This window comes from Vipera berus (genome assembly GCF_964194415.1).
Source record: "Vipera berus genome assembly, chromosome: 1".
NCBI classification, from domain to species: domain Eukaryota; kingdom Metazoa; phylum Chordata; class Lepidosauria; order Squamata; family Viperidae; genus Vipera; species Vipera berus.
In genome coordinates, this window is record NC_138202.1 from 315379442 (window position 1) to 315393753 (window position 14312).

The 14312-nt window shown below is 39.4% G+C and overlaps 1 protein-coding gene across 1 annotated transcript in view; it reads left to right on the forward strand.

Moving 5' to 3' along the window:
• MTA3 (metastasis associated 1 family member 3) overlaps positions 1 to 14312 on the forward strand; it is a gene marked incomplete at its 3' end in the record, with an annotated part of 141139 nt that overhangs the window by 42952 nt on the left and 83875 nt on the right. Inside the window, exons 7-8 of the mRNA XM_081315101.1 lie at positions 1510 to 1612; positions 10480 to 10579. Of these exons, the coding sequence (XP_081171227.1) occupies positions 1510 to 1612; positions 10480 to 10579 (203 nt within the window). The remainder of the gene's footprint in view (positions 1 to 1509; positions 1613 to 10479; positions 10580 to 14312) is intronic.

The following is a 14312-nucleotide window of genomic DNA, read 5'->3' on the forward strand; positions in this document are numbered from 1 at the left end:
TCTTACATTCCAGGTTCCTATGGAGAAAAAATCTTTACAGCATCGGACTTTCCTTTCACTACCAGACATATCCACAGCTGAGCGTCCTTTCGGCTTTGGCCCAGTCGCTTCATTCTTTCTGGCGCTACTAGTACTAGCCCTCTGCTCTTCCCCAGTAGCATATTGGACGCCTTCCGACCTGAGGGGCTCATCTTCCAGCGTCATACCGTTTTGCCTTTTGGTACTGTCCATAGGGTTTTCATGGCAAAGATACTGGAGTGGGTTGCCATTTCCTTCTCCAGTGGATCACGTTTTGTCAGAACTCTCTGCTATGACCTGTCCGTCTTGGGTGGCCCTGCACAGCATAGCTCATAGCTTCATTGAATTACGCAAGCCCCTTCGCCACGACAAGGCAGTAATCCATGAAGGGGCACAAATACAAAGTCTAATAGCTTTTTGTTGCAAGGACAAATGACACGGCATTCAGGAAAGCTATAAATTACTTTTATGTTGAATCAGTGAGTAAGAAACAGGATCTATAAGTAATTAAGTTTGTGGAGTAAATAAGTATATATTTAAATACTGTCTGGACTGTGTTGAAGCACAAAGAAATTGGTTGTATCTTTTGTGTCTATTTGTAATCTTCGATTGAGCAAAATTGGAAGGTATAGGCAACAGTGATTGAACCAGGGTAGCTCAAGTGGACTAACTCACAAAATGTTGGTATCCATGACTCTTCTGCCAATGAATTTGTGGCTGCTTAAGCTCCATCATGCTTTTCCAACTATATTTCACAGGAATCTGTAGTTGCAGAGCACAAGGGAAGATGGGATGATATTATCCTCATCCTCTTTCCTGTCTCTTTCTGGCTCTGCATTCAACTGCCTGGTTGCAAGGCCTGACAGGCAATAGAGACTGAAATTTGAAATCTCTTAACCACAGTGGGCAATGAGGGAAGGATGAGGGTTTGAAGCTTGCTAGCAAAGTAGACTTGGCTGGGGGATGCCAATGGTTGACAGATGAGACCTCTTCCTCCCTTGAGGGAGGGCACCCTTGGGGATATACGTACAGGGATCAGCAGCAATTTTCTTGCAGCCCACAGCTCTCTTTGTTTCCCCTACCCTCAGCAAAGAGGCAGGCAGTTGCCTTGAGTTAGTTGAGGAGGAGGAGGAGGAGTGGTTTCCAAACTCCCTGCCAGCTTTTCACAAGCAATATCAATGGGGAAGCTGGCAGTCAGTTGAAAATCACTCCTCTTAACACATGTTTTTTGCCCACTCATGGTCATTCTATTTCTGTAATATCTTTGAAAAAATAACCAAAGGGGTCATGGATTGGCTAGGACCTGATAATATTTTAGAGGAATCTGAAGTGGATATAAGAGTCCCATTTCAGATATTTATTATCAAATGATGGCATCTGTAATAAATGTTATATTTCAGAGGTTATATGATGGAAACTGCTTCTTCCTGAAATAATATTTTGATTGCTTATTTAATCAGTTAATTTTAATCTGATACATTTTTATTCCAGGAGAAACAGATGACAGGGAACAGGCAAAGCTTGAGGTAAAAGTTTGGGATCCAGATAGCCATCTCACTGATCATCAGATTGACCAGTTTTTAGTGGTAGCACGGTAAGATTGACATATCCAATTTGGACTTTGAATAATGTAATAGAGTGTTAAGTAGTATTTGTTAATTTTTAATAGGCTTGATAACATGCTGAAATAATCTGTTTTTAATTTTATAGTCCAGTGTGATTCCAGTTTGACTATCAGATTCACATCTTCCATCCTATTGCCATACTTTTTTTGAAACTTTTGAGTACAGTCTTAAGAACTGAGTACTTTGAGTACAGTCTTAAGCATAAGTGTTTCTCTGCTGGATTGGACCTCTGGCCCATGTAGTCTAGAAGTCTGTTACCACCGTGGTCAGCCAACAACACAAGGAAGCCTACTAGTCTGCCAGCAGATGGCCTTCAGTGGCACTCACTTGACCATTAAGGCTAATAGCTGTTGGTCCCCATGATTTACAAGAATTGGTCTAATCCTTTCTTGGGACCAGTCAAACTAGTAGCCGGCACCACCTCTTCCAAAGTTTAATTGTGCATTTTGTCTGTCCCATTTCTTCCAGAACTTAGTTTCATTGAGTGAACTCTGGTTCTAATATTTTGGAAAAAATAAAATAACATTTCCTTGTCTACTTTATCTACACCGTGCATAATTTCTATGCCTAAACCATGACCACACTCATTCACTCATTTCTAAACAAATGTTCTTTTTTTGTAATATATTTTATTGATTTTTTTTAAAACATAAATTACTCGATAATTGGTGAACAATGTGTTGTCTGGGTTTACATTTCTAAAACCATCACTAACAATTGATTTCTATAATCCATAATCCACATAATGGTTTTAGTTGATTTCGTCTTTTCCCCAAAATGTCCTCTTTTGCAAACATCGAGTTAATAACAATTCTTATTGTTTTGATAGATACCAATTAAATATATTTTTCCCCAATATTCCTAAAAATAATAATCACATCAATATAATATTTCTTTTCTATCCAGTCATTCTGGTTGCCTTATCATAGATCCTGTTACAGTCCTTATTTAAATTTGTTTCTCCCACAAAAACCAGTATTCTTACTGGTTAAGATTTTCTTAAAAAATAATTACATTTAAAAATTTAGGTCTATTTTTTCCATATGAACCATCTCAGCACTTTTAGATTTCTTAAGGAATAGATAAAACAGTAAAAAAAAGAAAGGAGAGCAAGAGTAAAGAAACATAAAAATAACATACTACTTAAAATATATATCCCCCCCTAAGCTAATATATATTTGTTTCCAAGATTTCTTATTCTTTTTAACCATAATTAAAAATACGTTTAATTTTTTATCCATTATAATTTTCTTAAATTCAAACATTGAATAAACAAAATATTCTTAAATGTCACATCCATTCTCCATACAAAAGCTACTGTCCCCTATAACATCTCTAATTCTACTATAGCCTTTATGGGGTATGGAGATCAAAACTGTATACAATGTTCCCAGTTGACGTTGCACCCTTGATGTATGTGTGTGTGTGTGTGTATGTATAAAATAAATTGTATTATAATACTGGCATCTCTATTTTATTTTTGTATTTATTTAATTTATATACTGTCCAACTCTCAATAATTATTATATTTTCAATATCATATCTTATTATCCCTAACATGACCTTTTATTAACAGAGCCATATTGTGTTGAAATCTTCATTGAACTGTTTACCATGACTTCAAGTCACTGCTAGCTGTGACCTCTTTCTTTTACATGTTGTATCATGTTATATTTAACTTGTGTTTTTCTACTGCTTGCTACTCAAATTTATATAAATAAATAAATAAAAAACAAAACAAAACATCAAGGGAATCACCTGGTTGTTAAGAAATCACCAGGTTAGAAATCAGCAAAAAAAAAAAGGCCAGAGATCTGGATCATATGGACTGCAGGATGCTGCAACTAGTTGTAATTGTGAGTAGGTTGCCCAGTGCCCACATTGCAATCACATGATTGCAGAGTGATGCCATGGTTGTAAGAGCAAATGCAGGTCTTAAATGACCTTTTCCAAGGCTATCATAGCTTTGAACAGTCATAAGTTGAGGGCTATCACTAGTACAGTGCCTTTCTCTTGAATTTTCAATATCATTTTCTTTTCTTACAAGTTTCATAAGTTAACCATTTTCCTGGGTTATGTGCAAATATTAGCTGTCACTGTAAAAGTTTAATTTGATTTGAGATATTTATCTTGCCTGGAGGTTCCTTTAATTCTTTTTTTTCTTTTTATCACATCCAAAATAGCCTGTATTTTTTCTTCACTCTTCTTTTTAACTTCAGTATTATATTATATGAAACAACCTCTAATAAAATTTGCCTCCGAAATCATTGTTAAATTATTTACGTTGATCCCCTCTTCTTTGTGTGAGCCCCTTAAGTTGGAACACTTGCTACCATGTCACCCCTAATCCTTCTTTTCATTAAATAGACATACCCAATTCCAGCAACCATTCTTTATATGTTTTAACCTCCAATCCACTAATCATCTTTGTAGATTTCCTTTTATAAATCACACTCAATGGGTTATAATTAGAAAAGTCTTTGTAGAATCTGCACTAAAGATCCTATTAACCAAATTCCTTGACATCCACATCACTTCTGTTCTTCAGAAGGATCTTCATCTTTCTGAAAAGTAAGTATATTCTCTAGAATATATTTTTGTCCCTATGCATTCACTAACCCTAAATTACCCATCAAATAAAAAAAAGTTTGTCAATTTGTCTCACGTGAAAGTAATGTATAGATTTTTCCCTCTTAGATTCTTACCATATTAGTTGTTATCCTCTGAACCCACTTATTCCAGGTTGCAACAACAGATATTTCTTCTCTTTTTCCCTTAACATTTACTGTCTCGTATTCAAGCTAGTATAATTCTAGTTATATCAACTCAATAACATCATTATTACATTATTCAGTACATTTTTAGCTTATTCATATCTTAATTACATTTAATCTTCATAAGCAATCCATATCCTGTTATTAATTTTTACCCAGTTTTTAGTTTCTCATCAATATTCCAATTTAACCTTTGATAATTATAATTTTCAGGCTTTGGGTAACCAAGATTTCCCTAGTCTCAATTCATAGCAAAATATAATATCCAAAATACACATTTTATCTATTTTAATTTAATTTAATTTAATAATTTGATTTCTATACCGCCCTTCTCCCAAAGGACTCAGGGCGGTGAACAGGGCAATACACAATAAAAATCGAATACAAAAATTAAAAAACCATTAAACATCATGCCCATAAAATCAATACATATTAAAATTAAAACTAGTTTTAAAAACCCAACCCCATCCCGTCAGACCAGGCCAGCTTGTTCGAAAAAGAATGTTTTGAGATCGCGCCGGAAGGAGCGAAGGTCGGGGGCCATCCGGAGCTCAACCGGTAAGCGGTTCCAAAGGTCTGGCGCACCCACAGAGAACGCTCTCCCCCTGGGGGTCACCAATCGGAATTCTTTGATCGGCGGCACCCTGAGGAGGCCCTCTCTGTGGGAGCGCACTGGACGGAGGGAAGTTGATGCCGGCCGCAGGTGTTGCCGTAGGTAATCCCATGCCATGAAGGGCTTTGTAAGTCTTAACTAACACCTTGAACCTCACCCAGAGAGCAACCGGTAGCCAATGCAGCTCGCGGAGCAAAGGTGTAACATGGGAGTATCGGGAAACTCCCAAGACAACTCGCGCGGCTGCATTCTGCCCCAGTTGGAGTCTCCGGGTGGACCTCAAGGGCAGCCCCATGTAGAGAGCATTACAGTAGTCTAGACGAGAGGTCACGAGCGCATGAGTGACTGTGCGCAAGGCATCCCGGTCTGGATAGGGCCACAACTGGCGCACCAGGCGAACCTGGGCAAAGGCCCCCCTAGTCACAGCTCCAATATGCTCTTCCAAAGAGAGCTGTGAGTCTAGAAGGACCCCCAAGTTGCGGGCCCTATCTACGGGGGGTAATAGCTCACCCCCCATGGCCAATGATGGAATAATCGGAATTTCCCGGGATACCGGCACGAACAGCCACTCAGTCTTGTCAGGGTTGAGTCGAAGCCTGTTCCTCCCCATCCAGACCCGGACCGCCTTCAGGCAACGGGACATCACGTCGAGGGCATCGCTGGGGTGGTTTGGGGTCGAAATAAAAAGCTGGGTATCATCAGCATATTGGTGATACCCAACTCCAAAACCACGAATGATCTCACCCAGCGGCTTCATATAGATGTTGAACAGGAGAGGCGAGAGAACCGATCCCTGAGGGACTCCACAAATGAGAGGTCTCAAGGTCGATCTCTGCCCCCCTGCCAACACCGACTGCGAACGTCCCAGAAGGTAAGAGGAGAACCACTGGAGAACTGTGCCTCCCACTCCTAACCCTCTGAGACGTCGCAGCAGGATACCATGGTCGATGGTATCAAAAGCCGCTGAGAGGTCTAAAAGGACTAGGACAGAGGAGCAACCTCTGTCCCGAGCCCGCCAGAGATCATTCACCAGCGCGACCAATGCCGTCTCCGTGCTGTACCCGGGCCTGAAACCCGATTGGTACGGGTCTAGGTAATCAGCTTCATCCAAGAACAAAGGGAGCTGCTGCGCCACCACGCTCTCAACAACCTTCGCTAAAAAGCGAAGGTTGGAGACCGGACGATAGTTGTTTAAAATTGCTGGGTCCAAGGCAGGCTTCTTGAGGGGTCTCACCACCGCCTCCTTCAAGGCGGCGGGAAAGCTACCCTGACTCAAAGAGGCCGTAATCACTTCCTGGAGCCAGCCTCGTGTCCCATCCCGGGCTGCATACGTCAGCCAGGAGGGGCACGGATCCAACAAACACGTGGTGGAGCTCAGCTTCCCCATGATCTTGTCCACTTCTTCAGGAGTCACAGGATCGAACTCTTCCCAGATTAAATCGACAAGGCCGCCCGTATCCTCTTCGTCAGACTCTGCCCAGTCGGAGTCCAAACCGGTCCGGATCCGAGCGATTTTGTCCGACAGAAATCGACTAAACTCCTCGGCTCGACCCTGCAAGGGTTCCTCCCTCACCTCCTGATTAAGAAGGGAGCGAGTTACCCTAAACAGGGCGGCCGGGCGATTATCTGCGGACGCGATGAGGGTGGCAAAGTGATTAGACCTAGCCACCCTCAACGCTGCGAGATAAGTTCTCGTAAACGACCTTAGTCGTAACCGGTCGGATTCGGATCGGCTGGACCTCCAACAGCTCTCTAGGCCCCGTCTCCGACGCTTCATCTCGCAGAGCTCCATGCAGAACCATGGGGCCCGTTGAGATCTGCGTCGGGTCAAGGGCCGCATGGGTACAACTTGGTCGAGTGCCTCTGTGGCTGCCCTTTCCCAGGCTTCCACTAGGGTATCGACCGAGCTGTGAGCAAAGGAGGCAGGTGGGGCCCCAAGTGCCATTTGGAACCGCTCAGGGTCCATAAGGCGTCTAGGGCGGAACCATCTTGTTGGCTCAGCAACCCCACGACAGGGAGTGGCAAAACGGGAGACCATCCGCAGGAGATGATGATCGGTCCATGACAGGGGTGAATTAATTGGAGAACCCCCCCCCAAGATCATCTAACCACCATCCGGATAGAAAAACCAGATTGAGCGTGTGACCCCCCCCGTGAGTTGGGCCCAGAATAACCTGCTTCAGGTCCATGGCCGTCATGGAAGCCATGAACTCCCGAGCTAACTCAGATGATCCCCCCAGGGATGGTAGGTTGAAGTCACCCAAAACTATAAGTTTGGGGAACTCAACCACCAACCCTGAGAGGATATCGAGAAGCTCAGGCAGGGCTGCTGCCACGTGTCTAGGTGAAACATACACCAGCAGCAAGCCCAACTGAGCTCTGGGACCACATCTCAGGAGGAGGGACTCACACCCGACTATCTGGACCATGGTGGCCTCCCGCGGACATAAGGTCTCCCTCGCAACTACTGCCCCTCCACCACCCCTACCCTGAGCCCGAGGCTGGTGCAGCACCCGGAAGCCTGATGGGCAAAGATCAACCAGGGGGACCCCGCCCTCTGGGCCTAACCAGGTCTCCGTAATGCAAGCCAGGTCCGCATGCTCCTCCTCAATCAATTCCTGAATGAGAGGAGCCTTATTCATTACGGACCTGGCATTAAAATACATGAGCCTGAGCTCAGGTGGCTGCTCATCCTCCCTCCCGGTACCACGAGCCGAAATCAGAGGGTCGGAGCGCATCACCGCTTGAAGACAGCGGGGACGCACTCCCGGATATTGATACGGCCCTCTGTTCATACACCTGTGGCCATTCCCTACCGCCGTGGGAATAGGCAATCCCACACCCTGCTCCGGGGCCCCGTAGGCCCCCAACCCAAGCCCCACCACGGCGCGAGCAATCCCCGGCCTGGTCTGAGAAACGGTTGGTGGAACCCCCCCAGTCTCCAACCAAACCTTTTTAGAACCCTCCCCTCTCCCTAACCCCATAAAAAATTGAGCTAAAAAATGCACCAGGGGCCTCTTATTAAATTTGTGATGGAGGCTCCTATCCTTGCCCAACCATTATTTGAATGTAATCTTGTTCTATTTCTTAAAAGTTATCTATTTCCCACCATATTAAATCATCTACTTAATAATACAATATCCCCTTTAATAAGTCAAGACCATTATGTATATTACCTGGTGAACCCACTTATTCCAGTTGTGGCCTAGAATGGGCAGTGATTGGGCTACTTATGAAATATAAATGAATAAATGAATAAACATTAAAAAAAAAGTATTTAAAAAGCGAAGTAAATATTGCTTAAGGAAAGGAAAGGTTATAAATGCAACAGATAAATAATTATTATTAATTACTTTGCTAATAGTTGTTTGATAGACTATATCTTTGTGAATGTGGCTACTCCATTTATATTTCATAAGTAGCTAGAGATTGCCAGGGTACGAATGTTGTTAAATGTAAGTACATAACTGCCATTCATGAGCAAATATTTGAAAAAAAGAAAGGCCAGATTACTGTTATACCGAGAAAAACACCGATGACAATCACTACCAAAAATAAAGTAAAAGAACATTGCAGTCAAGCAGCATTAATCACCCAGTAGTGGTCTTTCAGTAGAGTGAAAGTAGTGGTCCAATTTCATTTAAAAGACCTTTTAAAATAAGAAAGATTGAGGAAAATGAATAGTTGATTGCCTCACTCACTTTTGTAAATTATTGCAAGAAACAGTTTATCTTGCTTTACAATATAAACCACCCAGTTGGAAAATGCTATGGCATTTCTGTTGAAAGCAAATCTTTTAAAAAATAAAATATAATTTGAAATTTTTCCTTGAAGTTGAAAGTTGACATATTGGAGTAGTTCTGATGGTGGGTTAATTCATATATTTACTTATACGATACTATATTGTAAGATATTGTTTGCACATTCTTTTGTCATGTGGAAAGCAAGAACTACCTATTTGTTAAATCTCACACGTAGTTCACAAAATCTGTAAGTGGAAGCATTTGACTGGTTCCGATATTTATAAATGTTCTCTGGGCCAAAGAGAAGTAATGGTTACATAGTTGGGAAATAATTCAAAGAATTTTCTTAAAATGCTATGTTTCTCTGTGTTATTGAAATATGGATAGCTTTATCAAGTCTGTGGTTGTAATTGGAAATTATAAGAACTGGATAGCTTTATCAAGTCTGTGTTTGTAATTGGAAATTATAAGAACTCCATTACAATAATTCTGAGAAAGATTCTGCATTCAGAAATAGATGAGTTGTAGTTATCTTCAGTTAGTTGACTACGATACTTTGGGCATGGGACTATTTTTGAAGACTATCCAGATATTACAGTCTGGACACAATTAGTTCAAATTGTGTCTGCTAAGTTGCCATCTAAGAACATTCTTGGATACAGATTTCAGCACCAACTTAAAAGAACATCACAATGAGCAAATGTTGGTGCTTTTATTATCATGCATTTGTTAGCTGTTGGAACTAAAGGTTAAGTTTTCCCAAATACAAATCTCACATGGTTCTCTTTATAGCACAGCATAATAGCATAGTAATAGCATTTAGATTTTTATATACCATCCCATAGTGCTTTACAGCACTCTCTGGGAGGTTTACAATATAAGCATTATTTGCATATTGCCCCAATAGACTGGTTCCTAATTTTACTGATCTTGGAAGAGTGGAAGGCTGAGTCTACTGTCAGCCCCGCCAGGCTCAAACTCCAGGCTGGGCGCAGTTTTCCTGCAATACTGCACTTTAATCACCAGGGCCTTAAGATGAAATTAGTATTGATTCAAAAATTCTAGCAAATGAACACAAATCAAATTAACCCTCTTACTGGGGCTTCTTCCCACAGTTCGTGAATTATTTCTCATAAAGGAGTGATAGCTGTGATTATATGAATTCTTTTCAGTCTGAGAACCAGCCCTTATACTTATTTTTCCAAAATTCTAATTGTATATCGAGGAGCACAGATTTTGTGCTACGTAGAAAAAGGAGAAAAAGAGTGAAAAAAATAAAAATAATTAAGGAGTGCTAGAATTAACTTAATAAGTCTATTTTTAAAAATTAAGTAAGCCTGTTTAAAAAATTAAATGAAATGATGGCATTTTGTTACCATTCTGTGTATCAAAATTTATGTTAATAGATTAACATATTTTTAAATAAAATGTTGCCTTTCATAGCCCAGTTTCATACATGCCATTTTAAAGAGAAGTCCCATTTAATACAGTCAATATTAAATAAATAAGCATAGTGTTGTAGCTTCTTTTGGCTGGATCAACAAGTGTTTTGAAGAATGCTTTGAAATTCTATAATGCAGTTGAATAATGTGCATGCTAATCAACAATGACATATACTAAAGGTGAAAGGATGCATTTCTTGACAGTTTTTTAAAGATATCTCAGTTTCATTGTGCTCAATAATGCTGTTTCTCTTCTTCCTTCAGTGCTGTTGGTACTTTTGCACGAGCTCTAGACTGCAGTAGTTCTGTAAGACAACCTAGTTTACACATGAGTGCAGCTGCTGCTTCCCGGGATATCACTTTGGTGAGATACTCTTTGAAATGTACTTCCTTTTACAAGAATAATTAGATAAAGAGGCAAATTAAATCCTGTTCTGATATGTTGATGATAATGAGGTTGAAAATGAATGTCTTGAAGATTTTGCGTACATACAGTAGATTTACACTATTCAGACCAACTCATGCTGCTTGCTTTAACAACTAATCTTGGCAGGTGAGGGGTTGTACTGGTTAATTGCGTAAAATAATCTTTGATTTATTTGAACTTACAGAATGGTGATGATTTTGCCAGAAATATTAAAAAAAATGTTATTTTTACTTTTATTTCCTCTAGTAAATAATTTCATATCTCCCTATTTTTATTGCATGTAGTGAAAAAAATATGCAAAATTAATATGTATATATCCAGTTCAGCTGCACAAAGTATTTGGGAGAGGTATTTGTGTTGTGTGGGAACATGAACAAATCACCTCTGTTCGAATGGTTAAGGCCATTGCATCATTTGATCAGCTGCTTCAGAAACCACTTGAGACTATTTGTAGAGGCATTTTCACACACAGCCATTGCAATAAGACAAAAGCAAAGAAAGCAAATAGGCTGTGCCTGCAGATACATTCTTCTCAGTGAAAATGTGAAGTGGCTGTTCATGTACACACATATCAAAATAAGTAGGAGTAACTTTCAAACCTGCATGAGTCTTACAAAGAATGTGTCTGCTTTGGTGATTGAATAAGAGGCCCTATTCACATTCCTAATTGTGTAGCAGTTCTTTCAAATTTATTGTGTTGACCTAATACACAGCAATAGTAATTTGAGTTCTATTTTGTTTTTCTAAAGGCAGAATTAAAGACTAATAAATGTATGTATCAACAGTATTGAGTGCCTAATCTGTGTTAATCACAGAATTCTAGACCAGTAAAAGTCATACAGACTCCCCCTCTGCAACTCCCATATCGTTTTTCCAAGCACAGATAATACACGTTAATGTTTAGCTGTTTAATCTACTAGAAATAATGCTTGGATTCTTTAAAAAATTGTATTTTTTCTGTATTTTCTGTATTTTTTATTTTTTTTTCTGCCTGCCCATCCCTCTTCTATAAAAAAAGAGATATAAGCAATTGTTATGTTATAAAACTGAATAATGTAGGATACCTCCAAAGCTTGAGACAATTACATTACATTAAAATATTACAAATTTTGTATTGTAATGCATGGAGACATGCCACCAATTTTGCAGTATGGCTGTTAACTGGTTAAATTTAAAGGGTAGTATCATTAAAGTCTGTTTTAATATAGTACAAGTGTAGAGGGTTTTTTTCCAGTAGAAAAATTACTGGGCAATTATATCCTTATAGTCATAATTTCTACTTGTCATAAATCTTAATATTCTAGTTGAACTACTGTAATGGGTTTGGAATATTGTCTCAAGTAGCATACTACAAGAGAAGGTTAAGAATGTAAAATCATTGATGTTATCATGCAGGGGTGGGGAGCTATGACCTTTTTATGATCTGTGAACTTCAACTCCCAGAATTTCTGAGCATGGGAATTGAAGTTCATAGATTATAAAAGGACCATACTTCCTCACTCCTGTTATAATGGAAGGATAATTTCCTATTTGTACCTCCTGTTCACTAAAATTCCCTTGCTATCGGCTGACATTTCATGTCTAACACACACATACAAACACATCATTGCTCATTTTGTGTGTTGAGAAATATATCTATATCTATATCTATATCTATATCTATATCTATATCTATCTATATATCTATCTATATCTATCTATCTATCTATCTATCTATCTATCTATCTATCTATCTATCTATCTATCTATCTATATTCATTTTCTGATACGTTTTCCCCAAATTTGTATTTGAAGGCATACCATTAATCCATCTCAACTATCCCTAGCTTATTCCCAGTTTTTAGCCAACAGTTACAAGCTTTGTAACTGTTCTGTTATTTCTTGGCAGCTTGTGTACTGTATACATATACACATACTTATGTACATATACATAATGTAGGCATGTGAGATGCATGTTCCACCCTATATGGTGTTTGCTTCTGTGTTCTGTGTTACATTCTTCTGAATTATCCCAATACAATGCAACCAAAGGAGTTAGGGATCTGGAAGGAAAAACCTGTGGGGGTTTTGGGTAGAATCACTGCGGATATGAAAGACAAAACTTCATGGAGCATGATAGCTGTCTTCAAGTATCTGAAGAAGTATTATCTAAAAGACAGGGCAGATAGGACCACCAATGGGTTTAAATTACCAAGAAGTAAATTTTGATTGGATATTAGGGGGAACTTTCCATCGTATAATAGCTGTTTAACAATAGAAGAGTTTATCTTTGGAGATTTATTTATTTATTTATTTATTTATTTGATTTATATACCGCCCTTCTCCTGAAGGACTCAGGGCGGTGTACAGGGCAATAAAAATAAGAATACAGGTTACAAGATTTAAAGTTAAATGATTCTGCCCAATGTTGTAGGTTAGTTAAAATAATGTTAAAACCCAAACCCATCTGGTGGCCATCTGGAGGTGGAACTGTTTAAGCAGTGTCTGGATAGCCATCTATTAGAGATACAGCAATAATAGCTCCCTGCAGTTGGCGGAGGGTTGGTCTTGGATCAGACATGTCAAACTCGCGACGTCATGTGACATCGCGCAACGTATTGGAACTTTTTCACCATTGCCGGCACGTCCGGCCTGTGGGACAGCAGTTTGACACCCTTGGTCTAGATTGTTGGCCATGCAGGTACAAAGATAGCCAAGGGAATGAGTGAAACAGGCTCCTTCTCAGTCAACAGGAATGCTACTTATAGGATACTTGGGAGCCGAGGATTTGGCAGTGCAAGGAAGCAACAGCTAATTGCTGGCCATCAACATACCAATCAACCAATAGGAAGGCACCATATACATATCATGCATAGAATAGCACAAAGCACATATTCCAGTAGAGAGAAGTTCCCTTAAGATGGACTCCAGCATGAGTTCAAAAACTTGGAAGAGTAAATCTCTGATCCTGCTGACCGATCCAGATTGAATCTTGTGTTGGAGATGTTCTCCACCTTGAGTTATTTCTAAAAAATAATAAAGATGGGATCTAAATAAATAAATATTTTTTAAAAAACATAGTATGTATCTAGTCAATCTAGTTAACTCATGAAGTGCGTGTGATTCCTTTTTATCATTATATCCTTACATTGACGACATAAGAATTGTGCTTATTTTGTCCTACTTCATGTTATTGTCTTGTGGCAGCCAATGCCAGGATTATATTTTCTTGCAGCTAATCAAGCCAGAATCAGAAGCAAGAGAGTTTATTTTATTATTATCCCAGCTTCTTCAGGTATTATGAATTATTAGCTTGTGCTTAGATATCACACAACCTTCATTAGTTTTCCCTCTATATAATGAGTGGAGGAAAATGGAAGTAAGAACTGAATTTAATACACTGATATTTATCATTTCTTAGACCAAAACAAATCCGTGCATCATGGAAAGGCAGAAATAATGGGGATGAGGAAGTAAAACACAATTATTTTCAAATTACTTGCTTCTGTGGGATGCCTTACTTGGCTTACTATGAACTGAATTATAGGAATGTGAAACTTGTATATTGGGAAAAGTATGGCAGCAGAAGTCTGTTCTTTTTTTTTTTTTTTTGATGAAGTGGAGGAGTCTGATAGGTGGCACCATGTCAGGGCAAAATAAAGCTCGTATAAAGAAATTGAGAGCTAAGGTA